Here is a 26,795-nt window from a genome sequence, read left to right as displayed (position 1 = left end):
TTACAGTAAAAGCTTTTTTATTTGGCATGTTGGGGTAATGGGGGTGCTGGTAAGTGAAAAATTCTGGTTAACTAAGAGGGAGAGAGTTTGGGTATGGAGTGCAGGGCTGGTGGTTGGGATGCAGGAGGGGATGCGAAGTGCGGGCGCTGGGAGGGAGTTGGGTGCAGGAGGGGGCTCTGCGCGCTGCCCCCATCCTGTCCCAAGCTCTGGCTCCACAGCTTCCATTGGCCAGGAACCATGGCCAATGGAAACTGTGGAGGTGGCGCCTGCTAGTGGAGACAGTACGTAGAGCCACCTGCTGCACCTCTGCTTAGGAGCAGCAGGGACAGGTCGCTGCTTGCGGGGAGCTACCCAAGGTGAGTCCCCACCCCCCCGGATCTGGCACCCCACACCTCCTCCCATGCCCCAACCCCCTCCCCCAAGATGCCTCCTGCACCCAAATTCCCTCCCAGAGCTGGCGTCCCGCACTCCTCCCACGCCCCAACCCACAGTCCCGCACCCCTTCCTATATTCCAAACTCCTCGTGGTTGTTCCTCGGCCTACGAGCAGCAGAGACATGTCACTGCTTCCGGGGAACCACACGGAGCCAGGTAGGGAACCTGCCGGCCCCGCACCAACCGTACTATAAACTGGACTTTCTATGAAGATTACAAATGCTAGTTTATACAGCTTTCCGGTTAGTAAAGGGTCAATAACTTTTACTGTATGTACTTGAAAATTGTACTGTATGTACTGGAAAATTGTTATCATGTCCCACCTCCAGTCTTCTCTTCTCCAGACTAAACAAACTCAATTTTTTTCAATCTGTCCTCATGGGTCATGTTTTCTAGACCTCTAATCAATTTTTGTTGCTTTCCTCTGGACTTTCTACACTTCGTCCACATCTTTCCTGAAATGTGGCACACGGAACAGGATCCAATCCCTCCAGCTGAGGCCTTTTCAGCATGAAGTAGAGTGGAAGAATTACTTCTCATCTCTTTCTTACAATATTCTTGCTAATACATCCCAGAATGATGTTTGCTTTTTTTTTGCAACAATGTTACACAGTTGACTCATAGTTAGCTTGTGATACACTATAACCCAGATCCCTTTCTGCAGTACTCCTTTCTAGGCAGTCATTTCCCATTTTGTTTGTGTGCAACTGAGTGTTCATTCCTAAGTGGAGTATTTGCATTTATCCTATTGAATTTCATTCTATTTACTTCAGATCATTTCTTCAGTTTGTCCAGATCATTTTGAGTTTTAATCCTATTCTCCAAAGTACTGGCAACCCCTCCCAGCTTGGTTTTGTCTGCAAAATTGAAAAGTGTACTCTTTATGCCTATCTAAATACTTTCTGAAGATATTGAACAGAACCAGACCCAGAAATGATCCCTATGGGACCCAGCTTGATATGAACTTCCAGCTTGTGAATCACTGATAACTACTCTCTGGGAACAGTTTTACAACCAGTTATGCACCCATCTTATAGTAACTCAATTTAGGTTGTATTTCCCTAGTTTGTTTATGAGAAGGTCGTGGAAGATAGCACCAAAAGCCTTACTAAAGTCAAGATATACCACATCTACCACTTCTCCCCCCATCCACAAGGATTGTTACCCTGACAAAGAAAGCTATTAGATTAGTTTGACATGATTTGTTCTTGACAAATCCATGTTGACTGTTACTTATCGCATTATTTTTTAGGTGTTTGCAAATTGATTATTTGCTCCATTATCTTTCTGGGTACTGATGTTAAGCTAACTGGTCTGTAATTCCCTGGGTTGTCCTTATTCCCCTTTTTATAAATTGACCATTTGCCCTCTTCCAGTCCTCTGGAATCTCTCCCGTGTTCAGTGTTCTCTCTAATTTTTCCCAGCAATGTGCGGAATGAATTATGTGCACCAATATGGAGGTAATGTGTGACATATTACCTTTCATATTGATGCACATAACAAAATTCATGTGGTGGGGGTGGGACCAAGGGGTTCAGAGTGTGGGAGAGAGCTCAGGGCTGGGGCAGAGAGTTGGAGTATAAGGGTGTGAGGGCTCTGGGGGTGCAGGCTCGGGGAGGGGGGGCAGAGGATGAGGTTGTTGTGGTGCGGGAGGGTGCTCCGGGGCTATGGTAGAGATAGAGGACTCCCCCCAGCTCTCTCTTCCCACAGCAGCAACTGGGCTAGTGGGGAGAGGCACCTCTCCCCACTGCGGCAGCTCCAGGGCTGGGGCCACAGGATAGCCATTCCTCCCTCGGCCTTCACAGGTCCAGATGGGGCTGGGTTCAGGGAGTGGTGCAGACTGGGCCTTTGTGGCTAGGGCCTGGTGGGTCACCTAGGTTCAAGTCGTGCTGTGCCGGCTGTGGCTGGCTCCAGGCCAGGGTTGGGGCACCCCAGTCATGGCAGGTCCAAGCCGCAGCATAGTTGGAGCCGGGGGGTTGCCCGGCCACAGCAGGTCTGGGCTGTGGCATAGTTGGGGTTCGGGGGCTGCTGTGGCAGGTTGGGGCTGGCCTATGTTGGGGCCAGGGGAGAGGCCTCTCCTGACCACAGCAGGTCCCCGGGCGGGACCTGAGTGGTGCTAAATAGGCTGCTGCATGGCCGTGCAGCTTACAGGCAAGGCCATCCCTAGCTATTCTGGGGCCCTATGCAGCCCCCCCCCCATGGGCGGGGCTAGCCCCAGGCCTCCGTGGGGAGGGGGTGGGCCTGGCTTGGGCGGTAGGGGGAACCACCCCCCAGTACTCACTGGTGGCACAGCTGGGGTCTGGTCACGACTCTTCCCGCTGCTGGGGAGTGCAGGCCCAACCCTGCTGCAGTCCTCAGGGGAGTGACAGTGGGGCTCGGGTGGAGCAGGAGCAGGGTGGGGGCAGAGCAGGGAGATGGCTTTGGGGAAGGGGTGGAGTGAGGGCGGGGGTACAGCAGGGGTGGGAAGAGGCAGGGCTGGGGCAGAGCAGGGGCGGGGGCCATGGGAAAACAGCGGGGTAGGGGCTGGAGCAACATGTTGCTGTGCAGGGCACCAGAAAATTTGGTGCCCCAAATTTCCTGGTGCCCTACACAGCTGCATACTTTGTGTATGGGTAGGGATGGCCCTGCTTACTGGGAACTTAACCTGTTTTCCATGAGTTTTTAAAGACCCTGAGCCATTAGCAGTTATATCTCCTCAGTCAGCTCCTTCAGTATTCTAGGATGTATTTCATCAAGCCCTGCTGACTATACATCTAACTTGTCTAAATAATCTTTTACTTGTTCTTTCCCTATTTTAGCCTGAGATCCTACCTCGTTTTCTCTGGCGTTCACTATGTTAGACATCCAATCACTACTAAATTTTTTGCTTAAATCTGACATTTCCACATTTTTTGTTATTGTCTTTCCCCTTCACTGAACACAGGGCCTACCCTGTCCTTGATCTTCTGATTGCTTCAAATGTATTTGTGGAATCTTTTCTTGTTACCCTTTATGTCTCTAGCTAATTTTAATCTTGTTTTGTGCTTTGGCCATTCTAATTTTGTCCCTACCTGCTTGTGTTACTTCTTTACATTCATTTGACCTAGTGTTAACTGGCCACTTCAGTTTGAATAGTCTCTTGAAATTTGTATTAACTACTTATGGTAAATAATCTGTTCCACCTTATACTTAGCTGTGATGCTGGGAGTACCTTTCCGAAACCTAAAGAAGAATCTCTGTATAAGCTCCCCTCAAAAGCTTGTCTCTCTCACCAGAAGTCGGTCCAATAAAAGATATTCTCACCCACCTTGTCTCTCTACTATGCTGGGATCAGAATGGCTACAGTAACAATACACACTTTGATCCCTAAACATTTCTCACCAGTCAAGCTGCTTGACATTTTATTTTCATATCCATTGTTCTCAGTGATGGGATGCTGCCCTCATGTTGGATTTATCTAGTTTCTATCTCGCTGGCCACAGATGTTCCCAGGCCAGCCTATGCTGTGAGGAGGGCAAGGAACTGATAAGAGAGAGCAGTGTGTGTGTGTGACACCATCAAAGACTACAATCCCCATGATGTCCTGTGGCACCTCCCAGTCCCAGAGGTAGCTTGAATTTCCCTCTCTTAAGATCTCTCTTGTCAAGTTTCCTTGGCTGCCATTAAATAAGATATTTAAATAATTAAATATAATTATAAATGAATCACTCCCTCACCCTCAACCCTGATGAATGTAATGTGTGGGCTTGATCGCGAGGTGAGGCTGCAGCTTCCGCTGCAGTAAAGGAGAATTGCAATGGCCTGGCGCCTTTTCAATATCCCTTTCTAAACAAGAAAGGCCCTCTGTACACTGCAAATCCAACAGGCCTGGGGGGAGCCCAGCTGGAACTGGGTAGCCCCTGGTACTGAATGGTTTACTCTTGCAGTGAGAGGGTTGAATAGTGTTTCTGACCTGGGCAGCAACCCTACAAAGCTCAAGGCTGAAGCTTTATGTGGCGGAAGAGTTAAAATATGTTTTGCTCCTGTCCATAGCAGGCAGTGGATCTGCATTTAAGGGTAGTGTAAATGGCTCCCTGCCTGCTGGATTTACATTGTAGGTGAGGCCTTTTTTGTCTAATCTGTAAAATAGGAACAATGATACGTCATCATTCCTTTTATAAAATGCTTTCGCAGCACCAGCCATTTAAGTGTTAATTACTCATTAATATTTGTATTTTTCCATTTCTGACTCTTCGGTTGCTTCCAGCCTTGATCTTTCAGAGGGGCTATGGGACAGCGCCGCCTCCAAACTCTCCCGTGGGGCAGCGCCCCCTCCAATCAGCCCCTTCTCCAATGTCTCCCGTGGGCAGAGCCCCCCCCTTGTCACCCACGGGGCTGCAGCCCGCGAGCGGCCCCTCCCTACCATGTAGAGCATGTTGGCGGCAGCGGGCCGCACGGCGGTGCGGTGCTTGTTGTGCTCCCGGACGCACGCGTCGATGAACGTCTTGTTGGTGATGATGGGCAGGACCGGCCTGGCCCTCCCGCGCTCTGCGCGGCACACACCCGCCAGCACTCCCAGCCCCAGCACGGCCAGCAGCCAGAGCCGCATGGCGCCGCCGCTCCGAGCGAGGCTGCAGTCACAGGCGGCCTCTGCCCGGCGCCTGGCGCGGCCCCAGTCAAGTTCTCAAACGGCTCCCCGGGCGCGCTCGCGCTCTGACGGTCTCTGCAACGGTCACAGAGAGAATCTCCCGCCCCGGGGCGAGCCCGACCCCCCGCTCTGACTGAGCCCCTCCGGGGACCCGTCCAACACACAGCACTGGCTGTGCCCCCTCACAACATTCATGCACTGACAGCCTCCCTCTAAGTCGTTCCCGCCACTAGTCCACAGTATAGACTCTACTCCTCAGCAGGGTTCCTCCCCAGCAGCGCTTTCTGTATCCCCCTCAAAGAGTCACCTGTAACATAGACCCCCTGCCCGCCCATTGGCATCTAGCCACAGCACTCTGACACCTGCCGATTTCCTGGAACTCACACAGAATAGCATCACTAACTCTACTCCTCCCTGAAAACCACCCCTTCCTCAAAACTGTTCTTAACTGCCCCTAAGCAGCATTGCCAGTCTCTGCAGCAGCAAAGAGCCCCTTCCCCTGTGCATTTGTCACCCCCTGGTTGCCACCAAGTCTGTAGACATAGGAATGAGAATATACTGTACTTTGAGTCCTTGGAGTGCATAGATACCTCCTGCATCTTGGTAAAAACATATAGCTCCTGACAAACAGATGTCAGGAGGAGGAGTTACATTTGCTGGTGGCTTTAAAATCAGAGAGGGCTTAGACTCTGGAGATCTTTCTTGGAAAATGTTTGAAATAGGTGCAACCTGGAAGCATCTCATAGCCTCCAGAAATATGTCAAGTCCACTCCAGTATTCCCAATATACTTGTTATAGCGCAGAGGTTTTCCATCCCCATTCTTTCTAACTACAGTTCGCGTTCTTGCCTAATTACATTTTTCACTGTTGAGTAATAAGGATACATGCTGAATTAAAAGTGTGTGTGTATGTGTGTGTGTGTGTGTATGGAGAGAGAGGAATTATTTTGAAATTGTAAATAATATTTTCCATTACGTAATGAAATGTCTCATCTATTCAGCTACAACAGTCCAATAAATAATAATAATTAACTAGTTTATTTTATTTATTAAAGACTTCATCTATCTCAATCTAAAACACGGGGAAAGGCATTTGACATTACTAAATCTTGTTTTTTGTGGATGAGGCATACGCATAATGTCTTAATTTTTACTTTTAATTAAACGATGTGTGTTTAGTATGATTGTACTGCACTGAAAGGCTCAGTAGTGTGGTGTTTCTGTGTGACCTGACTGTGGCATTAAGTGGCTCCCATAGTGGTGTTTCAGCGGTGGGTGTAACAGGACTGTACTGCACCACGTGGTCTTCCTGTGGCGGGTGTCTTAGGAGGACTGTAAGGCACTAGTTGGGTGTTTCGGGGCTGTGTATATTTTCTCTGTTTTGCAATGAGGGAGCGGGACTCCCCGTCTCTATTATCCCACGACAGGGTTCAGGGACAGTCACGACTGCAGCGCTGTCTGAACCAGGACAGATCCCGCCGCTAGCCGAGGAGAGGCTGGAGCCCGCAGGGGGCGATACCGACAGGGGAGGAGGAGCCGCAGCACGGCTGGAGCCGGCTCTCATCCCGGGCTCCGTGGCAGCTCCTCGGCGGGCCCGACTCCTTCTTCCTCCTGCAGGGACAACAGGCCAGGGCTTCGCATCGGGTTCCGGGCGCGTTCGGCTAAGCCATGGCGGTCTCCGCGCTGCAGCAGGGCATGGTCTCGGTCGTGCTGCTGCTCTGCCTCTTCGTGGCCGTGCCCAGGCTGTTCGGGGGCGGAGGAGGAGCAGGGAGGGCCTTGCGCGGGGGCAAGGCTGGCCCCGGTCGCTCCGATCCCTATCCGCCACGCACAGGTACAGAGGCGCCGCCCGATCCTCCCTTCTGTCCCGGCAGTGGGGGAGACTAGTGGTGCCGGTGGGCCGGCTTTGGGTAAGGTCTGGTTCCCCCCTCCCCCGCACTTGTTCCCCTGGTTGGAGGAAGGGTGGTGGGAGAAAGGGTTATAGGCCGCGACTTCTTTTATACTACCCACCCCTGCTTGGAGGGTAAGCTTGTGGGTGTGAGAGATGGCGCAGTCTGTGACCCTGCCTGGTCTCTCTGCCCCCCCATCCCCTGTCAGGAGGTGCTGTGGAAGGGGGTGATGCCACAACTTGTTTATGCCATGTCTACCCAAAAAAATTAAGTCAATCTAATTTATGTCGTTATTCAGCCACCACAATTATTAGATCACTCCTGTGTGTTCAGGCTTGGCTCCTTGTGTTGGTGGTGTGGGTCCTCAGCACCACCAGGAGTGCTTGTACCATTTTTATTGCCATTGTGAGGCGGCTCCTGAAAGCACCTAGTAGTTGATGTAAGCAACTCAGTATTATACTGATGCTTTATTGACCTAATTACATTGACCCTGATTCTAGGCTGCTTGTGGAGGTGATGTTACTAAATTGGTGTAGCAAGGCACTTATATCAGCTGGAGTCAAATTTAAGTGAAGACACTTCCACAGCTAGGTGATGCAAGGCAGCTTATGTCAACGCAGCCCTACAGTGTAGACTAGGCCTTAGTCTTTGCCTCTCTCTTTGTAAACTTATCTGTGGCCAATAGTTGGAATTGCTTTGTGTTCTCATTTTGTTTACAGAGCTACACATCAGAGGCTAGCTTGAAAAGAATCTTTTGATGGTCAGCTCAGGATAAGTCAAACTATCTAACTTCCTACACTCACACAGTGTTCTGGTACATAAAATAAACATAACTATTTGCAGTCAACAGAATGAAGTCATGATAAAGGAATCACAAAATAGAGATAATGATATGACACATTTTGTTTCATTTAATAGAGAAGAAGTAACTGGGAGCATTTCCCCTGTCCTAAAAGTGTAGATGATGCTCTCTTCTCAAAAGCTTGGATTTTATTAGGCTAACAAGGTATTGCTTGTAACCACCTGGTGTTCTTATTCCTTTTTTTTTCATTATTTATTCCAAATAATTGGTAAAAACAGGATGCAGGGAAGTGTGAAAAAGCTGAGTGTTACAATCTAAATAAGGAAATCAAATAATGTTGGTTGATGGATAATGTGCTAGTAGTTACTTCTGCTAACAGGCATTGGGGATGATGTTTGTTTAAAACTAATAATCTTTATCTGTGCTGAGATTCTAGCTGTTCACTAAAGCCAAATCCTTGTCTGGTCTAAATTGGTATGGAACGGTGCTAATTTATGCCAGCCAAGGATTCGGCCCTATATTTCTAAAAGGCAAGTGGTCCATTTTAATATTTGTAAAAAGCGACAAAGAGTCCTGTGGGACCTTTATAGACTAACAGATGTATTGGAGCATAAGCTTTCGTGGGTGAATACCCACTTTGTCAGATGCAGATTTTCGTCAGATTTTAATATTTGCAATTAATTAGATCAATTTAACTTCTTGAGACAGAGACTTATGATTTGATAAGTTGAAGGCAGTTTTAAACCAGAAGATATAACATAAACAGTATATGATTTCGAATAATTCACTGTTGAATATTTGAGAATAAAACGGGCAATTTATGAGCCTCTATATAATGTGTAATCTTCATGTGCAGTTCAGAATGACCCTAAAGCTTAGGAGTACTTGTGGCACCTTAGAGACTAACAAATTTTTTTGAGCAGAAGCTTTCATGGGCTACAGCCCACTTCATCGGATGCCTGTAGTGGAAAATACAGTAGGAGGATGTATATATGTACATACAGAGAACATGAAACAATGGATGTTACCATGCACACTATAAGGAGAGTGATCAGTTAAGGTGAGCTATTATCAGCAGGAGAGAAAAAGCACTGTTTGTAGTAGTAATGAAAATGGCCCATTTCTAACAATTGACAAGGAGATATGAGTAACTGAGGGGGTGGGGAGAAATAAGCATGTGGAAATAGTTTTACTTTGTGTTATGGCCTATCCACTCCCAGTCTTTATTCAAGCCTAATTTGATGGTGTCCAATTTGCAAATTAATTGCAATTCAACAGTCTCGTTGGAGCCTGTTTTTGAAGTTCTTTTGTTGTAATATTGTGACTTTTAGGTCTGTAATCAAGTGGCCCGGGAGACTGACGTGTTCTCCAACTGGTTTTTGAATGTTATAATTCTTGACATCTGATTTGTGTCCATTTATTCTTTTACATAGAGACTGTCCGGTTTGACCAACGTACATGGTAGAGGAGCATTGCTGGTACATGATGGCATTATATCACATTGGTAGATGTGCAGGTGAACGAGCCCCTGATGGCATGGCTGATGTGATTAGGTCCTATGATGGTATCCCCTGAATAGATATATGGACAGATTTGGCAACAGGCTTTGTTGCAAGGATAGGTTCCTGGATTAGTGTTTTTGTCGTGTGTGGTTGCTGGTGAGTATTTGCTTCAGGTTAGGGGGCTATCTGTAAGCAAGGACTGGCCTGTCTCTCGCAGATCTGTGAGAATGATGGATCATCCTTCAGGATAGGTTGTAGATCCTTGATGATGCACTGGAGAGGTTTTAGTTGGGTGCTGAAGGTGATGGCTAGTGGCATTCTGTTACTTTCTTCGTTGGGCCTGTCCTGTAGAAGGTGACTTCTGGGTACTCTTCTGGCTGTGTCAATCAGTTTCTTCACTTCAGCAAGTTGGTATTGTAGTTGTAAGAACGCTTGATAGAAATCTTGTTGGTGTTTGAGCAAATGCGATTGTATCATAGAGCTTTGCTGTAGACAATGGATCAAGTGGTCTGGTCTGGATGAAAGCTGGAGGCATGTAGGTAAGTATAGTGGTCAGTAGGTTTCCAGTATGTGGTGGTGTTTATGTGGCCATCATTTATTAGTACTGTATTGTCTAGGAAGTCGATCTCTTGTGTGGGTGCAAGGTACGGCAGGGGATTGGGGTGCAGCAGGGGACTCAGCAGTGGTTTGGAGTGTAGTAGGGGTGTGGCAAGGGGTTGGGGTGCAGGGCATGGCAAGGGGATCAGGGCAGGGGGTTCGCCTGCAGGAGGAGCTCAGGGGGCAGGCTCTGGCCCAGCACACACTCCGGAAATCGGCTGGAACATGGGGGAGGAAGGGCACCGGGGTATGTGTTGCTGTTGCTTCAGGCACCGCCCCCAGCATCTCCCACTGGCTGGGAATCGTGACCAAAGGGAGCTGCTGGAGGCGGTGCTTGAAGCAACAACAACACAAACCCCTGTGCCTCTCTTCCCCCACTTTCTTTCCGCTTCCCAGAGCGGCGTGGGGGCAGGGCAGGCAGGCTAACTGGTATCAGAGCGCCGGAAGGGACTTTGTTAGGATTTTGGCCCTTAGGAGGTTGGTGACTCTTGTTTGTCTGCTTGCAAGGCACCAAAGAGGGTGACCTTGACTCCTCCCTGGGGCAGTGCTCTCTTCTGCCCCATCGGAAGATACTGACACTGGAACAGTGGCAGATGAATGGGGCCTTTGAGTAGATGTGACCCAGGAGCTTGGGGTGGTATTTCTGGTAACGGGGTCCCTAACAGAGAGACTGATGAGATGACTGGCCTGGCTGTGGCCTTCACTTGGTGTCCAAGGAAGTTTCTATTGATCTCTCAAGGAGAAATAGGTTCATGCAGGCTTCCCCCATTCTTGGAGAATGGAAAAACATATGGAACATTGCTTGGTATATGTCCCTCTCCTAGGCAGAGTAGGCATTGAGAGTGCCCATTGTTAATAGGCATCAAAGCATGGAGGATACATCTTGAATCCTGGAGACCTAGCTTTTGCTGTCTCTGTACAGGGGTGGGGAATGGTGTTTAGCCTAAAGAAAACCTACCTGGAAGAGGGTTGGGTTTTTTTAAGGTGGGGCAATTAAATATAAGAGACTAACAACTAACTGATTAATTAAAAAAAAAAAACAAACAAAAAAACCCCCTGGGTTCTCAGATCCCTGGCTCCAGCCCAAGCCTGAATATCTACACTGCAGTTTTGTAGCCCTGCAGCCTGAGATCCCTAAGCCTGAGTCAGCTGACATAGGCCAGCCAGTGATGTTTTATTGCAGTGTAAATATACCCTGTGTGTCCTTTTGAGGGTGTGAGGACCTCTGGGGCTACAAAGGACACTGCTGGCCAAAAGAATCTGGTTTCTCACATATGGGGCATATGCATACCAAGAATGGAATCCATGTGGGCAATCACTTGAAGAACTTTCTCTTACTAGTATCAGAGGGGTAGCCGTGTTAGTCTGGATCTGTAAAAGCAGCAAAGAATCCTGTGGCACCTTATAGACTAACAGATGTTTTGGAGCATGAGCTTTTGCGGGTGAATACCCACTTCATCAGATGCATGTAGTCTACATGCATCTGATGAAGTGGGTATTCACCCGCAAAAGCTCATGCTCCAAAATATCTGTTAGTCTATAAGGTGCCACAGGATTCTTTGCTGCTTTCTCTTACTAGGTACCTCTGAATCCCTTTTGGAGGTTTGACAGTTACACCTTAATTTGGTCATCATCCATCTGGCCAAGAAGAACTGAAGAACAGAATATCTTTTATAGCTCTTTAACCCTGATAATTAATGTTAGGGGTTTCCACTGAACTTCAAGAGATCCCTGCTGCATCTGAGTATGTTCCATGCCCAATTACTGAAGATGAGTTGGCTGCAGGATGGATAAAAATCAATACTTATTTTTAAAAATGGATTTTTAAAATTTAAATTACATTTTTAAAAAACTATTCAAAATTAAATTTGAGATTGACAACCTATGTTAAGACTTGAATTTATTATAATCTTTAAAACTATTTACATTATTCAAATTTAAAGAGTCAAACTGCTGAAATGTTGGAAGTCATTGGCTAGGCACCTGGAATCAGAGTTTGCTGAAGTGCTAAACTACCTTTTGACAGCAGTAGTCTCTTCTTCAGATGTAGAGAGAACACTTCATTTCAGTTTATTCATGTAATTCATTTAAATGACTAATCCATTCAAAACTGAGATGCTGATTGGCAGCTGAAAAAGCAGGAGAGCTTGTTTTTTCTCTTCCAATCTACGAATAAAATCGGGATGTGATCTACTAGTTTTAAAATCTTGAAGTACATGATGACCAGAAACAATTGGAACTATAGCTAATACTTCCTTTATTTAATAAATGTTAGTTTTAAATGTAAAATATATCTTGATAAACTTTTTTCTTGCCTATCAGTGAATTTAAGATGAGTTTTAGTTAACGAAAAACACGAAACCCCACCATTTTAAAGTTATCTTTAATTCCAATTTCCATCTACATGCAGCTGGAAAAACATCTCAAGCAACATATGAATCATTTAGTAAATAAGATGCCATAATAAAAATAAAAAATAAGAATGTGAATAAATCTCTTAAGCTATATAATTAAATATAGCATTTCCTCCTTGTTAGCAAGAAGTACCACCAAACTTAAAGGCTGTATTTAATTACAAATCGATATATTGACCAACCAGTGAGGTTCAACTTTTCATTAGAAGGACTAAAAAGTGCAGATGCAAAATGAGATTAAAATTCTTTATTTAAATAAAGATTTCCAGCTTGCTGATTTAAATCCAAATCAAAATCAATGAGTTAAATCAAGTCATCCTGTTTGACTGGACGCCAGGATCTGGCCCGCTGTTCCTGTGCATTACCTTCTGGAGCCAATGTTTTGGTATAATAACAAAGTAAAATAAACTCAGTTCCCTATGCCAGTTCAGAATATATCCAAACTCTGACCCATACATTAGGTAACACCCTTGCGCATCTTGGATGTTTGGCTAGTAAATCATGCTGCCTATTTTCCCATTGGTTATTTATGCAAAAGAAAGAAGACAGAAGAAAGTGCTTTAACTTGTCTGTGTGTGTTTCAAATGTCGCAGAAGTCATGGATTCTGGAACAGCTCTGCATCCAGCTGCTTGGGCGGCTCCGCAGCCAGCTGCAGTGGCCACTGCTGGAGTGGTGTTCTCCCTGCCCTCCCGCTGCCCCCTTCAACCTCCCCCCCCCCCCATTTAGTCATGGGTATTTTTAGTAAAAGCCTCAGACAGATCACTGATTGTGAATTTTTGTTTATTGCCTGTGACTTTCACTAAAAATACCCATGACTAAAGCATAGCCTTAGTCATGAGGACTACACAAGATGATTGATCTAAACAAAGTCTAAACTAATAACTACATAAATGGCTTTAAAAAAAAAGGAAATAAGAGATTAAAGTAACTTAAATGTTTTGAAAACAAACAAATCTGGAAATAGGTACAAATGGCTATGACTGAGCACAAGTTAAAACAACAAAAATTAAAGACTAACTATTAATGGGCAAAATAACTAGGTGAGGGAAAATATGTATCTTTAAAATATTATTGCGTGGTATTTTTTCCATGTCACCTTACCCTTTTTGATTTAAGACTATAAATTCTTGTCATCCATATGTTAGGAAAGAATCTAGTGACTTTTGGACACTATATTAAAAATACTGTGGTTCTATAAAAAGCAGGTTTTCTCATTTTGAACACTGATCCATTAATCAGAGCTATGCCAAAAGTTTGATATGAACCTTAACCCCAAAATCTGCCTGGGTCTGAGTTAATACAAATGGCCCAATGAGTTCATTCTGTTGTTCAAATGTGTTTTACTACCTGCCAATGTTGTCTTAAACTCTTAAGCTCTGTCTGGATATCCATGAACTTGATTGAGGTAGCTGTTTGTGTTGTCTTGAGTTCTGTCTGTATTAGTTGGAGTAGCTTTTGTGATATATTTTAATATGGCTACCCAGCTCTACTTCATGTTCCAAGGAACAATTGGATATGTAAAATTTGATCAAATTTCAGATTCTGCAAACTGATTAAATATTACAGAACTTGAAGGGTTGTAGAGAACCACTCCACTGAAGAGCTGATATTAATCTTAATTATAATTCCAGTTCATCATTAGAGGTCTGAACGTTTTTTGGTGAGGCTTTGGAATTTTAAGATCATTCTGAAAACCTCTTAAATCATTCTCACATTAGACATTTTATTCTAGATTTGCAAAATATCGTGGTTTGGGGTCTTTTCCTTGCATCTAAGTTCATATTTTCACTTCTTGACTTAAAAAAAAAAATCCGTATCAAAACCACTCTTCCACATAAAGGAATCTATTTTAGTAAAATTCTTTGACTGTGACAAAATTGCAATGTCTATTTTTGTTTAAGGCTTGAATTCCACTTGTGCATTCACTGGACACTGCTATCTTGATCTAAGATAATACCAGGGAGTGTGTTTTTTAAAGTACATTATCACCTGCTTGTTAAGTGGTGTTGAATGAAACAAGGCTCACATCTCTGGAAAATTTAAGGCACATTCAATAGGCAGCAAAATATGGCCATAGGCTAGCAACTATTGGCAGAAATAGTAAGCTTACTATGATTCACATGAGAACTGGCTGTAATTATGTTCTTCATTATTCTCACTAGAAATCCTCAGCTGTGTTGGTGTTCTGAAGCATATTAGAAGTTGTAGTTCAAGTGCCACCTCACAGTTAAGAATGCATTTGTTACTTATTTCTGGTGCAGGGGGAAAGAACACTGTAGTCTGAAACTTCATGCTTATTTTTGTCTTAAGTGTATATATTTGTTAGCCATGTAAAGGTTGCTAAAATTTCATTTGCCATTTTCTAGATCATATTGGTATGTTTGGAGGCAGATTTTTCATGCTTCAATACTGTTCTTGCTCTCCTCAATTCAAATTTCAAAGATGCTAATTTTTGAAACTTCAGACTCCTTGTTGATTCAATCATCAGTAGGACATCTTAATTAGACATAGTTTAGAAATAGTTAAGTGTTTGGAAAATGTGTACTGCACATGTGTAATACTATACTTTTTTCCACTAAATATTTAACTCTACTGAGGTATGACACTCTTACACGTGTAAGAGCATTCATAATAACACTGAACGTAGAGCTAAAACCTGTATTTTACATATGCTAATCTGGTTATTTCAGTGAATGTCTCTTGCTAAGACAGGGAAACATTAAATTTCTGTTTCTAAAGGTAGATAATACTGAAATCAAAGCTCTTATTATGGAAAAATTACTGAAAGTTTGATGCTGCTAATAAAAAGCAGTTGCAGTAGGTTTGAGTTCAATGCCAGAATGCTATTTGTATTTTGATTTTAATGTCAGTGTATTATTGGTTTTATCTAACTTAACTGCAGTTTGCAATTACTTTGCTAGATTATTTCCATCAGTAAGAAAGAAATCACCTGGTAACTTGTACTGTTTTATTTAGTAGCTTTTGAGGAAAGAGTATCTTACTTTGAGAATTTTTTAAATATACCCCTTACTGTGCATACGTGAAAGGGTGGTCTATTGTAACCTTGTATGCAGTTTGTTCTAGAAGAGCTTTCAGTTGACACAATATTAAAGAAATGGTGAATCTACAAGGAGGAAAATCTTGGAACAGTCTCATTTTGAAATTAACTACAAGGCTAAACTTTTTTTCTTTTAAAATATTTCATTTTGCAGGTGCCTCTGAGAGAGTTCATCAGTCTCATCTGAATTCAGGAAGTTCTCAAAGTAAAACATACCAAAGCTTTCAACAGATGAGGAATGTAATGGAAAAGGACAGGAAGAGTGAGAGAACTAGAGGCAGTGGCAAAGACTTAGCATTTACCCTCATGCCCTTGTATGCTGTTGGTGTGGGGGTGTTTGCAGCATACAAATTCCTAAAGGTAAATATTAAATATCTTAACCATAGAGAGATGGTAAAGACCTAACAGGTCGTTTTTTTCTCCCCTGTGTCCATGCAGATTGTTCTTTAAAATGCACCTGTTTTGGGTTTTTGCCCAGTGTTGTTTCAAAGATGAGCTGTAAAGTAAACACTGTGCTGTTTACTGCTTCTTTTTTGGTGTATGGAGACTTTCTAACTCTCCTTTTTTCCTCTTGTCTTTTACATTTCAAATCTAAGATCCTAACTTCCCACTCTGGGTCTCGGACAAGACATTGGCAATTCAGCCTCATACAATAGTGCTATTCATAACCTAAACAGCGGCTCAATCTCTCTCTCTTCCCATGTAGAAACATGTCCCCCTGCAGATTCTCTTTGTTTCCCTGCAGAAAAATGGTTTCTGCGGGGAAGCAAAGAGAAGCTGCACCAGTGCTTGCGCACTCCTCCCTGGCAGTGTGGGTACATCTGCCAAGGTACTTGGAGCAGCTCGGGGAGAGGTAAATCTCGCTGTGGGAAGGAAAGGGGTGTGTGTGTGTGTCTGGATGAGTTGGCTGCACAGGGACATTAGTCCCAGCTGGGCAGGAGTGGGAGGAGGAGGACAATGATGGAGATGGAGTTCCCCCTCCCCCATATGGAGCAACTAGGGTTGGGTCCCCCTGGTTGCAGGAAGCTCTGCATGGCAGTAGGGGGTCTGGATGCAGGGGGTGAGACTTGGTGGGTAGGGAGCTCTGCATGTGGGAGAGTGAGGCTTGGTGGAGGATTTGGGTGTGTGGGGTGAGTCTAGATGTGTGGGGGTTGGTCAGACAGGGGGAGCAGCTCCCTGTATAGTGAGCCATCCCCCTACTTCTTAGCCTCACTGTTCTTCCTCCATGAGGGGAGGGGTCCTGTATGGGGAGCTGTTCCACATGTCTACCCAACCCCTGTGCTCCTGGTCCAGCCTGTGCACCCAGCCCCCCTGCATCGGGAGCCCCCCATTGAGCCTCTCCTGAACTCCCACCCTGCCAACCCTCACCCCCTGCATCAGAAGCCCACCCAGTCTGACTTCCCTGCACCCAGAACCCCCCTGCCTCCTACCCCAGCATCCAGACCACCCTCCCCGCACTGAGCCCTAACCATCTTCACCTGTACTCTCCTGCACCCAGAACCCCTCAATGAGTCCCTGTGCATACAGATCGCCTCTGCACCTGAATCTCCCACAGAGCTGCCTGCTTCTGAATTGCACCTGGTACTCTTGAGGAATTCTGCACCTAAAATTAAAAATTCTGTGCCTAAAAACTTTAATTTCTGCAAAATTCTGACATTTTATTTCTCAAAATAACACAGTAACAACAATATAATCACACCATTTTCAGTTATTTTGATAATTTATTTCAAAATACTTGTCAGAAAATAATTGAAAATGGTGTGATTATGTTGTTGTTGTTTTGACAAATAAAATAGGTAGAATTTTTGTGCAAAATTTTTCTCAGGAGTAAATCTACCTGCCCTGTCTTAGGACATGTCAGAAGGGTCTAAAGGTACCAAATTCATGTAACGAGGTACCTTCTAGAGCATGCTAGCAGCATTGTATAGACACACCCTGAAATCTTTAGCAATAAGAAAAGTCTAGATTTTTTTTTTTTATCCCAACAGTTATGCTGCAACAGTGGGGAATTTTTGTTTAAAAAACATAACACCATATCTATTTTTAGTGCTGAAAGAGAAGTAGTAATCCAGTTTTCTAGCGAAGTGAGGTCCTGATATTTATTTGCATTGTGGTAGCTACTAAGGGTCTCTAGTCCTAGAACTGGACAACAGCATTCTGGGCACTATACAAACACATAATAAAATAACAGACTCAGCTTTTCTGAGGTGATTACAGTCTAAATGAGACCAGAGACTGCAGGTGGGTACAACAAGCAAGAGACATAAGGTAGTAAGTCAAAACTGGTCAGCATGAAAAGTAGTTGTCACATTACACCAGCTGCCTGACTGCTGTGGAAGTTTCTTTTGTGGGCATCATGACAGAGAAGAGTTTTAAGGAGGCTGATCAGTTGGCCTTGTGGGTGTTTATGGGGAATCTCCTCCCATGCATAAGGAGCAATATGGAAGAGAGCGTGAAGGTACTTGTTTGTAACCCATTTGTTAAATTTACAAAGACTAGTGTCATTTCAGCAGCATCCACTTTGGCAGTTGACATCTTCATGTCTATAGGAGATAATGGAGGACAGGCCTTGAAAATACTTCTGGGGAATTCTGCGCCACTGCACACGTGCAGAATTAATGTCCTCCACAGATATTTTTTTTTTCTCTGCAGAAAATAGATTCTGCTGGAGAGGTGCTTCAGTTACACCTTTTACCCACCAGAGGCTGCTGTAATGCCAGAACAGAGGGCAGTTGGCTCAGGGGCTGGAGCAGCCAGCTGCAGATAGGGAGAAGGGGAGACACTTTATTCCTCATAGTGCCCCACCAACAGGGCCAGGTGAGGAGGCACAGGATATTGGGGGGGGGGGGGGATGGACAGAGTGGGGCACACAAGGCGGCTGTGGGTCACATAGACTGGGGTTCTGAAGGGCAGGAGGACAGACTTGGGTGGGGGCACAGGAGTAGTGGGTTGACAGCATTGAGCCAAGATCTGAATGGGAGTGGGAGTGCAGGGTGATGGTGGGGGGTGGGGAGTGGGACTTGTTTGCTGTGAGGAGATGGAGGAATGCAAAGGGGGCTGACATAGTCAAAGCAGTGAGCCATGAAAACTATTTTTACAGCAATATAAGCAGAGCAGACTGCATTTCTCAAAGCTGGAAAAGAAGAGGTAGTGGTAATTGAGACTCAGGATGAGGGCCTATGCTACAAGAGACTTAACTGTATGGTTGGAGAGAGAAGGTCATTGCTAGAGGTTGCTTATCCCATATAAAAAGAAAAACCTTCCCCCCAACGCAATTTGCCTTTTAAATGCCCCAGATATATTTGAGTTTTCCCCAAGAAAAATGGTGGAAGCCCTAGGTATAGATAGGGCTTCCACCATTTTTCTTGGAGAATTCCAGGGCCCGAAAGGCCTGATCAAGAACATTTTCCTGATATTCAGCATACGTTTTTTAAATGATGTTATCACGCCCAAGGAGGTTTCTCTCTACCACTCTATATGCTGGCATTCTTCAACATCTTTGGTGTTTATACTGTTCGCATTCTTGGAGATTGTCATCACTTAGCTAAATATTGAGCTTTATTAACATAATGTAGTTGAGGCAGTTAGCATACATGGATATGTTCAGAAACTTGAGTCTTAATTGTCTTGCATAATTATATGGTCTAGGACAGGGATCAGCAACCTATGGCACGCGTGCCAAAGGCGGCACACGAGCGTATTTTTAGTGGCACTCTGCTGCCGGCCTGGCTTTCATCTGTAAATGGCTTTCCATTTTTTGCAGTGTGCTGTGCAATCTTGTAACTTCCTTCTGTAGCTTTGGCTGTAACACCTTGTCTAATTTCAGTTGCTGATGACTTATGACATGCAGGAGACCAGGCTAAATAAGCTGGTGGTCCTGTCCAGCCCTAGACTCTCTGACTTATCTGGCCCCCATCATTGCACTAGCTGAGCAATTTGCTGTTTTTAAGACACTTACCCTCCCAGCAGTCATGCAGGGCAGGGCAGTTATTCCCACTGTACAGAGGGAAAACTAAGGCACAGAGGAGACATCCACACTGTGATAAAAAACTCGCTGCATCAAGTCTCAGCCTAAGTCTGCTGACTCAGGCTTGCAGGGCTAAAATTAGCAATGTAGATGCTGCGAGACCCTTTCTGGGATCTCAGAGCCTAAACATCTACAGCACTCTTTTCAGCCCCGCGAGCCAGAGCCAGCTGCTGCCTGTTTGTTGCAGCACAGACATATCCAAACAGGCTGAGTGACTGGCACAAGGTCGCACAGGAAGCCTGTAGCAGAGGAAGGCAGGGGTGGTGAGTTGTGTGGTGCCTGGGCTCCAGGAATATTCAGGGCCTAGCTCCACCAATATTTGGAGAGGTTAGCAACTGATCACTCGGAAGCCTATGTGCAGCTTAAAGTATCCAAATATGTGCCAGACATTGGAAAACTCAGCAAGGAAAGCAAGGCCAAGGATCACACTAAATTGATAAGATCTGCATTTTAATTTTAAATGAAGCTTCTTAAACATTTAAAAAACCTTATTTACTTTACACACAACTATAGTTTAATTGTATAATATAGACTTGTAGAGAGAGAGCTTCTTAAAACATATTACTGGCACGCAAAACCTTAAATTTAGAGTGAATAAATGAAGATTTGGCACGGCACTTCTGAAAGGTTGCCGACCCCTGGTCTAGGAGGTTACATTTCTGAAGGTTTTTGTGGTTAAATATAAATGGAAGGTGTTAATATGTCTGCTAAAATAAATTCCTCTTAATAGCAAATTCCCCAATTCAACAGCCTTATAGCAATTTTCATGCATTGCTCATATAGTGACATGAGAAATTCTGTAAACTGTTTTGACTAAAATGTGGCACCTAGTTTAAGGTGGCACTGTAGATCAGTTTTTTTTCCTATGTGCTTACAATGACATATTTGAGGTAGAAGTCAAAATATTGTACATTGATGAACTTATGTAAGATCCTGAACATAGTTTTATATACACAGCTTTGTTATCCTTGGCTTGTTTTCTGGTAGCCTTACAATAAATTGTCTGATTCAGAAGTGGGTACTTCTGGTGAGATTATATGAAACAAATAAAATTTTGTTTTATATAATGTATCTGCTGAAAGCAGCAGGACACCTGCTATACTAGCAAAACTAGAGTGATTTGGATAAACTTTTTATGGCTATTATTTCACAAATGTTAAAATGTCACTTTTGGCAAAAAGCTTTGGATAGTTTCAGTGAGAGCTTTGCTGCATTTGACTTTAGTTTGAGGAGTGGGAGGGGGGATCAAGGGTGAATGAAAATATCACAAAGTAAATAGTAGCTGAAACTTTTAATACATTTAGATGCTTAAATAAGGTTTCTATCTTCTAAAACACATATTAAGCTGTTATATTGTCTTAAGTATAACTTCACTTTTTTTTTTCCTTTAAGATGAAATCTCAAGAAGGAAGTTCTTCCAAGAAAGAGAAAAATACAGAAGAAGAGAAAGCAAAAGAAACAGGCAAGGCATCAGTCAGAACATGCATCATTGCAAACTGCTTAGTTTTTCCTTCTTAAAAAAAACAAATCATATACATTCATTGGTATGTTGCAGAACAAAATCCAATCCCTTAGTTTATTAAAATGCTTTGAAGAACACTAGCAAGACTATTTATTTAAAATTAGGTGTTTGGGTATGTGATAGGCGTAGAGCAATGCTCAGTAGTGGCAAACTTAGAATCCTAGAAATGTGAGGCTGGAAGGGACTCGAAGCAGCTGTCTAGCCCACTCACTGTGCTGAGGCAGCACCAAGCATACCTAGATCATACTGACAGGTGCTTGTCCAGCCTGTTCCTAAAAGCCTCCAATGGTAGGGATTTCAGTCTTCCTTGGAAGCCTAGTCCAGAGCTTACTATCCTTTTTAGTGACATTGTTTTTCTTAATATCCAACCTAAATCTCCGTTGCTGCAGATTAAACAATTTACTTCTTGTCCTGCCTTGAGTGGACATGGAGAACAATTCATCACTGTCCTCTTTATAACAGCCCTTAATATATTTGAAGACTGAAGTCCCCCCTAAGCTTTCTTTTCTCAAGACTAAATATGTCCTGTTGTTTTTAACTTTCCTTATAGCTCTGGTTTTCTAAACTTCTTCTTATCCTTCTTGTTGCTTTCCCCAGACTCTATCTTGTCCACATATTTCTTAGTGTGGTGCCCGTACGGGACACAATATTTTAGCTGGGGCCTACCATTGCTAACTAGAGTGGGACAATTACCTCCTGTGTTACATACAACACTTCTTAATACATCCCAGAATGATATTAGACTTTCTTGAAACTGATTCACATTGTTGGCTCATATTCAATTTATGATCTACTGTAAGGCTAGGCAGTAGTATTGCAGAAAAGGATAAGGGCAAGTTATTTCCCATTTTGTGTTCACACATTTGATTTTTCCTCCAAAGTGCAGTACTTTGTTCATGTCTTTATTGAATTTCATCTTGCTAATTCCAGACCAATTCTTCAATTTTGTTTTTAATTCTAATCCTGTCCTTCAAAATGTTTGACATCAAGATGGGAGGGGTTTCATCCTCACACTTTACAAGGATGTTCTCCACTTTATTCGAAGTCATTAATGAAAATATTGAATTGTAATAGACCCAGGACTGACCCCCGAGGGACTCCATTAGATACACCCTCCCAGTTTGACAGTGAACTGTTAATAACTACTGTTTGAGAATGGTCTTTCAACCAGCTGTGCATCCCCCATAGTAATTTTTTCTAGACTACATTTCCTTAGTTTGCTTATTAGACTGTCAATAGGACTGTCAAAAGCTTTACTAACATCAGGATCTATCACACATACTTCTTCTTCCCAACCAGTGGGCCAGTAACCCTATCAAAGAAGGAGCCTGTCAGGATTTATTTTTGATGAATCCATGTGGGCTATTACATGAAACCCTATTATCCTGTAGGCACTTACAAATTGATTGTTTAATAATTTGTTCCAGTATTTTTCCAAGTATCAAAGTTAGGCTGACTGGTCTCTAATGTCCTGAGTCCTGTTTGTTCCTCTTTTTAAAGATATGGACTATGTTTGCTGTTTTCCAGGCTTCTGAGACCTTACCCGTCCTCCATGAGTTTTTGAAGATAATTCCCAATAGTTCTGAGATTGCTATGTCTAGTTCCTTAGGGTAAACTTTGTCAGACCCCGCCATCTTGAATGCATCTAATTTATCTAAATATTATTGTTAATATTGTGTTAAGCATTTGGTCACAGTTAACCTTTTTATGGAAGACTTAAGCAAAACAAGCATTAAACACTTCAGCTTCTTGATGTCACTATTGTTAGATTTCTTTCTCCCGCTAAACAGCGGACCAATGCTTTCTTTTACTCCTAATGTTTTTCTGGACCCTATTCATATTGCCTCTTGTTTCTTGCTCAGTGTAACACATTTTGTGTTTTAGCAGTTCTGATTTCTGTCTCTACATGCTTATGCTATTCTTTTGTGTTCATCCTTAACAATTTGCCCATGTTTCCACATTTTTAAATTCCTTTTTTTCATTTTTCAGGTCATTAAGGAGCTATTTGTGTGCCTTTTACACACAGTCAAAATGCTGAGGGCATGACTTGTTTTTGGTTGGCTCGTTCTGTGAAGCAGTGAGGACACACCATACATTTAGAATAACTTGCTGTAACAGGACACTCTTGGTTGATAAATGCAAAGTAATGCACAACTGGAAAACCTAATCCCAATTATACATACAAAACAATGGGATCTAAATTAGCTATTGCCACTTAAGAGATCTGGAGTCATTGTGGCTAGTTTTGTGAAAACAAGATCCACTCAATGCGAAGTAGCAGTCAAAAAGCTAACAGTGTTAGGAATAATTAGGAAAAGGATAGATAAGAAGACATTAAATGTCATAATACCACTATATAAATCCATGGTATGCCCGTACCTTGAATACCGCACACAGATGTGGTCACCCCATCTCAAAGATAAATTAGAATTGGAAAAAGTACAGAAAAGGGCAACAAAAATGATTAGGCCTATGGAACAACTTCCATACGAGGATAAATTAATAAGACTGACTGTTCAGATTGGAAAAGAGGTGATGAAGAGTGAATAGGATAGAGGTCTATAAAATCATGACTGGTGTGCAGAAAGTCATTAGTCAATTTATTTCCCCCTCATTTGTCTGATAACTGGAGTTTACTTTTTCTGAACTCCAGTTCCTCCTTTTTTGGTAAGGTAGTGCCAAGAGCTGAGCAACTTTTACACACAGTCACTCCAAAGCTTTACAGAGAAGGGGTTACTTTATTTCTTTTTGATAATGTCTGCCTAACCAAAAACATAATTTGGCTTTTATTTCTTTGCTGCCATTCTGCAGTGCAAACACATGTCTAATACACTGTCTTCTCTTTTAGAACATCAGCTTTTGGAACTGGAGCAGCATCTAGCACAGACAGAGAAAATTTTAAATTCTTTATTGACTCAGTTAGACCCACTGTCAAACTGGTGAGTAATTTCAGGATAAGAAATACAGGTTATGCCTTAAATAAAGTTATACTAATTGACCCCAACTTTTTAGGGAGTTACAAATATCTCAAAAGATCATCTTATTTATGAGGTGAAAGGTACCAAGAAACTTTGTTTGTAATGTAGCATTTGTATGCTGTACAGACAGTAGCCAATGCTGCAGATTTAAACAGGCATTACTACAGACAGCTCCCTTGTTGACATACAGATGTAAGCAGCATAGTAATGAGATGATAATACTGCAAAGTGGTATTTTTCATATTTTTCCACATTCAAAACACCCCATGTAAAACATGGTCACCAATTTTGCTTTAGTTCTTTAGAAACAATACTATTACCTTAAGTACTAAGTAAAATTCCTGGTTTCTCAAATGATTTTTAATAAAGATTGTCTTCAAAATTATGGGAAGCCCAGTTGTAGAAAGCTGATCTTAATTGAAACTTCATACAGATTCTGAGGAAGGAGAAATAAGTATAGTTTTTAGTGAAATCTCTTCTAAATACACTGTAAACCTAAATAGCATTTGAAATTCTTTGCTGGGGATGGATGGCTCATGAATGTTAACATAATAGGGAGTTTCTTCCCCTTCCAGATCATGGGTAGTGACCAAAAGTAACTACCATTTGACAGCTACCATATTTGGCCTTTATGAACTTATCTTATTTGGTTTAGGTGGCCATGAATGTATATCATAGGGACTGATCATAATTTCTGATACATTGGTAGTCTCAGTAGAAAATTAGGGAATAGCTAACAAGAGCTACTTATACTTCTAGAAAAGTACCTTCCCTGAAGTAGGGTTGAGGCACACTAATTGGGAGTGTTGTAAATCAGCAATAAAGAGTACTCAGTTCACACACAAATAGGGACCGTGTGTTGATTTGACACCTTTCATGAAAACTACATTATTAAATTAAAACAAATGTATTACCTCGGTGCTGTTCTTGAACTTAATAACTTTCACTACATTATTACATTTAATAGGTTGAAACGCCTTATTAAATCAGAAAATTAAATGACAAACTTGCAACTGGTTAATACTCTAACAGCAATCTCTTCAAAACAAAACATCTTGATAACAACACACTCTTTTATCTAAGCTGTAATGTTCTCTTTCTGAGGTCTTATTTAGACATTGTCTAGAATAGCTTTCATTGTTAATTCCATCTTTCAGTGGGCACATCAACTGGAACACCCATCAGAAAAATTCAGTAATAAAATCAGCCAATAGCCATATTTCAGTTTTTTGCTTTTTTTCCTCAATCTTCAGAGGAAATGTAGTGATGGTTGCCAACAAGTTTTAAAACTGGTTTTAGTCACTCATCCAACCATGATAGTAGTAATTCACCTGGAAAAAAAAGTTTGATCTGTTCTGGAGTCAGAATAATATTTTTGGTGCAATTTTGACAAGTATTCATTTCCGGTTGTAGCTCAGATGAACCTTCAGCTTCTTGTCTCTTCATTTCAGTGTTAATGCTTTGGCTTGTGAACAGAAAGATGAAATAATGACACAGCTCCAGTCCATTAGACAGCTGATGAAGGAAAGTGGATTGGATAAATCAGAAGTGACACCAAAAGGTACTTCTAGTTTTCAGTCAGTGTTGTAGATCCTTATTATAGTAAATCAGTGTTTAGCTTACTTAAGTTGTATGAACTGAACATTCAATTCTTTACATCCTGGATGCAATATGGTTCTTACTTCCAGACTGGTGGATGTTATCAGATGGTATTTTAAAATCTTATTTTTTAGCCACTAGCTGTCTATAAAAGTAGCAGCTCACTTCTTACCTGACGGGTACCTAGTTACAAATTGAGATGTTGGATCTTTAGAGGTGGGAGCACAGCTCAATCCTACCAGAATACACTGTTGCATTTAGAGCCAGAAGTCCTCTGCTGCTTTATTAGTGAGATTGGAATTGACTGAATGCATCGTGAGCTCTCAACCTCAGTAGGCTGCTAATGCATTAGTCAGACTTCTTGGAGGAATTAAAACTGAAACGTCTAAAAATGACTTCTGAAACAGAGAACCCTATCACTAATCTAAAGTCTTCATTTTCTTTTTTTGTAAACTAAGATGTTAATCACACATATAATGAGAAACTTGAAGATCTCATTCAGTCATTTGGCAAACACACTCAGGAAAAAGCAGAGGACAGTGAAGATCGTAGTATTGAAGATCTGCTTGAAGATACTGATGGTTGTTCCAGAAAGGAAGAGCATGAACTATGTGACTGTGAATTCACACTTAATCAGCTGGTTGAGCCAAAGGTGATAGAAGTTCAAGAAATAATAAATAGAGAGATACTGGATCCAGAAGAGACTGAATTAAGGAGGCGTAATAAATATGAATTAAATATGCATATATAAAATGTTCAGAATTAAAGAATTGTTGCACATAACATTGTAAGCACTTTTAAAATATACTGTCACTGCTATATGCTTTAAAAGTAGAGGTGAAATCTTGCCCCACTGAAGTCAATGGAGTTCTGCAATTGACTTCAGTGGATGGCAGGCTTTAACCCAGAATGTTTACACACACAGTTCTATTTATTTTTCCTATAGAAAATATTTCTGTACTATCTGTATATAATACACTGAAATTACACATGGTGCTTCACTAAAGCATCAGGATTTCTTAATACAATATTTGTTTTCATACCTAATTAAAACTAAGAGGAATGGATATAACTCAGTGATTATTTTAAATATAGAAATCATAGAGTAATTTAAATGTCTTTTTCTGGAGTTGCACATGCAAACTGAAGAAAGTGTACTGCTAGGGGGATTCTGGTGCCTGCAGAAAATAGCTCCCTTGTAGAATTCCTGTGCTTCCCTACAGGGGAGCAAAGGGAAGCCACGCAGGACAAGGGGGGGTGACCATGGGTTCAGTTTTGGGCAGGGGGGGATTTCCCCCTCCAAACAGAGGTGACATATGGGGTGAGGGAGGCACAGAGTTATGTGCCACTGCCCCCCCTCATTTCTGCAA

The 26,795-nt window shown here is 42.7% G+C and overlaps 2 protein-coding genes across 2 annotated transcripts in view; one reads left to right on the top strand and one right to left on the bottom strand.

The window, feature by feature from the left end:
* LOC127042381 (glioma pathogenesis-related protein 1-like) overlaps window positions 1–5,001 on the bottom strand; it is a 46,475-nt gene extending 41,474 nt beyond the window's left edge. Inside the window, exon 1 of the mRNA XM_050935864.1 lies at window positions 4,816–5,001. Within this exon, the coding sequence (XP_050791821.1) occupies window positions 4,816–5,001 (186 nt within the window). The remainder of the gene's footprint in view (window positions 1–4,815) is intronic.
* A 1,612-nt stretch (window positions 5,002–6,613) lies between these two features.
* On the top strand, window positions 6,614–26,208 carry CCDC107 (coiled-coil domain containing 107). Its single transcript, XM_050935821.1, has 6 exons — window positions 6,614–6,870; window positions 15,454–15,659; window positions 20,719–20,788; window positions 23,697–23,787; window positions 25,278–25,387; window positions 25,884–26,208. Exons 1-6 carry the CDS (start codon window positions 6,708–6,710, stop codon window positions 26,174–26,176), a joined length of 933 nt encoding a protein of 310 aa, XP_050791778.1. The 5' UTR covers window positions 6,614–6,707; the 3' UTR covers window positions 26,177–26,208.
* Window positions 26,209–26,795: the final 587 nt, after the last annotated feature.

Source organism: Gopherus flavomarginatus, chromosome 1, assembly GCF_025201925.1.
Source record: "Gopherus flavomarginatus isolate rGopFla2 chromosome 1, rGopFla2.mat.asm, whole genome shotgun sequence".
Classification (NCBI taxonomy): Eukaryota; Metazoa; Chordata; order Testudines; family Testudinidae; genus Gopherus; species Gopherus flavomarginatus.
This window is presented reverse-complemented; position numbering and strand designations above follow the sequence as displayed.

Bases quoted from the DNA above. Each gene is read 5' to 3' on its own strand.
- CCDC107 (XM_050935821.1), top strand. From the start codon at position 6,708: ATGGCGGTCTCCGCGCTGCAGCAGGGCATGGTCTCGGTCGTGCTGCTG. The intron at 15,660-20,718 runs GTAAATATTAAA...TTTTCCTTTAAG, and splicing joins CAGCATACAAATTCCTAAAG to ATGAAATCTCAAGAAGGAAG. The intron at 23,788-25,277 runs GTGAGTAATTTC...TCTTCATTTCAG, and splicing joins TTAGACCCACTGTCAAACTG to TGTTAATGCTTTGGCTTGTG.